The following is a 3,479-nucleotide window of genomic DNA, read 5'->3' on the forward strand; positions in this document are numbered from 1 at the left end:
TTGATTAGCCCTGTAATCAGAAGCGCTAAATCTCAATTTAGCTTCACACATCAAAATATTGGATGAGGATGGTTTTCAATGGATGGAGTTTTTGTGGTAGGCAATTTCATTCTTAATTGGCATTATTTCGATGAGGGGGCTTTTTTTTCGTTCCTATCGCGTTCCATTCATAAAAATCGGAGCATCAGCGATTTGAGATTGTGGTTTGGGTATAGGTCATACGATAAACATCCGATCCTTTTGCGATCATTGAGACATTTAACTGACCACTTGATCTCACACTTTTGCTGCTGCATGCAAATTCCTTCACACTCCGGCAATGATGAGGGGGGACATGGCTGTAAATTGTAAACTTTACTATCTCGATATAACCCGTCTGTGGTCCCTTCCTTCCCTTCTTCATTTCATCAATAATCACCACGATATAATTTGTATATTTAATAATGTTGGTGCTCTCGTCTTTTTTTTCTTGTTCCCTCTCATTCTCCAGCGTTTCTCATGACGGAAAGAAAACACCAACCACCTGTCCCTGGTTCCCACGATACTCTCGAGCCAGAACTCATGAGACGTCACGAGGCAACAACAAGATCAGGACAATTTTTGCGAAGGTGAAAGAGAAAATGGGCAAATTGGTGATGATCGCGATCGAGGATGATTGCAAAGGCGCCATAAAACATCAAATCAATCATTTATCTTATAATCTTTATTTTACGTTAGTTAAACACAATTTTTTTTCTCTCATAAATAATTATCTTAAACTATTATAAAAAAAATTAAAAAAAAAATCTTAGAGAATTTTTATTTTTTCCTTCTTTTAAAATGCAAAAAATGATCTTTGATCTCGTCTTGCTGATCTTATCCATGTGATCATTTTTTACCATGCGCCGTGAAGTGTCCTTTTGGTCAGACGATTGCCTCTCGCGGATCTATGTAGTTTTTTTTTTGTTATCAAAGGTAACAATATCACAGGGGTCAATATCTTTGCCATTTTGGGAAGATCTCAATCACTGTCTCTTGGGTTCGATCGCGACGAAGTGGAAGACTATTTGATTTGCAGCTTCGACGAAATGTACAGGATTACAGAGAGACGCGGCCCAGGGCTTCAGGGATCACCAGGGACGCCAGGGACCGGCAGCTGGGTCTTCAGCCTGTTGCTCCGGTGGACTGTGCGGCTGGGCCGGATGTGCCGGTGGTGGCGTCTGAAGGGTGGAGAAGGCTGGACCAGCTGGACCAGCAGGACGTGGTGGGGACGCTGTTCGGGGTGCTACCCAGACTGGAGGCTGAGCTACATCCAGGCGACGGATGCAGCCACTCAAATGCGACGCCAAATGCATCCTGGTAGCCTGATCCATGCCACTGAGGAAAGTAGTGACTTCGGCTGCACAGTGACGGAACCCAGCCTTAAAACGATCAGCATAGGTTTGTTCAGGACGCACAGATAGGGCATTCTGACGTCTCAGGGTGTGCAAGTGCCTCACTGTTAGTTCTAGGATGTCAGCCTTTTCGAGTTTAGCCACATTTTCACCTTCCTGAAAGACCGAGAAAAACAAAATTAAATTAAATACTAAAGATTGATCGGATCGGATCTTTAAGAGACTTGTACAGATGATCAACGGATTCCACGGATTCTGTATAAGGTTTTGTATAGATTCAAGCCCTATAATTACTAAGTCTTTATAACTTTATAATTTGATTTTAGAGCTACGGATTCTGTAGAGATTGTTACAGGATCAAGCCCTACAGGTCAAGATCCTTTATCGAGTTTCAACCGTAGAAATTACCTAGTTTGTAATTATACGCTGGATCCTTGGTATATGGGGATCTAAGGATCTAATAAGCCTTGGTAAACCTTGGTACGATTTAAAGAAAAAAATCCATTTTAAGGATAAAGCGCGGGAGATTCTGTAAGGATTCATACGATACCGAGCCTTACCGGGCCGGATCTATTATTATTAAATTTCGTAGATAGGGTCGAAGGAACATCTGATCGGCAGAGAATACCTATTGGTAATTTCGTCAAAATATTGGAAAATATGATAGATACCGTAGATGCGGGTGACTTTGCCCCCTCGCTTTTCTTGAATTCTAGGACTTAAGTATGATCTTTACCGATTCGATCTACCATGTCTGACCGGTTAGAACCATTCTTTAGAGTTAAAGAAAAGTCAACGAACAGGGCAAAATCACCCTCTTCGATATCACCGATATCACCGTCTATCTCTACGATAGGATAGACGGTCAAATTTCATATCCGAAATGCTACCAAATACGGTATCAATAGGTCAGGATAGGATTTCTTAAAGTGCCCATAAGTGTTCCTTCGACCCAAGTAGCAGCACTTTGAAAAAAATCAACTAAGAGAAGATCAAGTTCAAGAAAGATTACCCGTTTAAACATGATTTAACCACTAATTCTATAAGCTTGATAGAGAATTACCCCTAAATACAAAGCCCTATAGGGCTTGATCCCATAGGATCAAGCCAATGATCCTATGGAGGTACGCAGAGCAAAACTTATCAAAAACACTTTGGGATAGTGTACTAACCGTTTGAAGTGCCCCTGTCATGAGTTCCTTAAGCTCGTCTAGGCATCTGTTGATCCTGGCCCGTCTCTTGCGCTCCAGCATCGGCTTCATCACCTTCCGGTATTGATAAGTCCGGGAAACTGGTTCTGCCATTGTGTTCTGCAGCAGAAAGCCGTGATTTGGTGCCATCCTCTGTCGGGTGGCAATCTTCACCGTGTTCTCGATCACCTCCAATGCCAAGAACAAACACTTCCCGCCAAAAAAAAAAAACTTCACCCACAAACGATCGCCGAAAGATGAGAAAATGCACAGAACTAATGGATAGTCTCTCGACTATGAATGCTCACGGAATACAGTGAATAGTCTTGTGAAACGTATATTTATAACTTTAGGCACAATTTGACTGAGAGTGGGGATCGATCGACCGTCTCTTTCTTCACCAGGCTCCTCCTCCGGCTTGTGCTTCTAAGGGAGATCGCACGATTGTTGTTGTGATCTCCCTCCGATTCATAATGTTGTTTACGTCCCGGGAAGATGAGGTGGAGGATTAAGTGTACACAAGAAAAATTGCTTCATTCACAACGATTGTCTTAGCTCTTCGCGCAATCGTGCTCACTCACTCTCACAGGGCTCCGGCGTGCAAATGAATGAATGACCGTGACTCGATCGCAATAAGAAATGATGATTATTAATAATTAGCTCAACTTGATATCTTAATCACTTCCAAATTGATTTTTTTCTTCAATACCCTATCGATTATCTCTTGAGACTTTGTGAATGAAAATGGACATGCTTCAGATCAATGAGATTCTATTCCATTATTACACGAATTTCTAATACAACTAACGCAATGAATGCAATTCCTAACCCTTTATCACAGATTGGGTCAGAAATTACGACCATGATTATGACAAAGTAAAGAGCCTGAAAGCTACAAAATATCAATCAGTCAACA

The 3,479-nt window shown here is 41.7% G+C and overlaps 1 protein-coding gene across 1 annotated transcript; it reads right to left on the reverse strand.

Annotated features, from left to right (window-relative positions):
• Window positions 1-688: 688 nt before the first annotated feature.
• Window positions 689-2,958, reverse strand: LOC129802154 (enhancer of split mbeta protein-like). The gene is made up of 2 exons (XM_055847752.1): window positions 2,546-2,958; window positions 689-1,529 (listed from the first exon to the last, which is right to left on the reverse strand). The coding sequence occupies exons 1-2, from the start codon at window positions 2,711-2,713 to the stop codon at window positions 1,110-1,112; spliced, it is 588 nt and encodes a 195-aa protein (XP_055703727.1). The 5' UTR covers window positions 2,714-2,958; the 3' UTR covers window positions 689-1,109.
• Between the last annotated feature and the right edge of the window lie 521 nt (window positions 2,959-3,479).

Source organism: Phlebotomus papatasi, chromosome 2, assembly GCF_024763615.1.
Source record: "Phlebotomus papatasi isolate M1 chromosome 2, Ppap_2.1, whole genome shotgun sequence".
NCBI classification, from domain to species: domain Eukaryota; kingdom Metazoa; phylum Arthropoda; class Insecta; order Diptera; family Psychodidae; genus Phlebotomus; species Phlebotomus papatasi.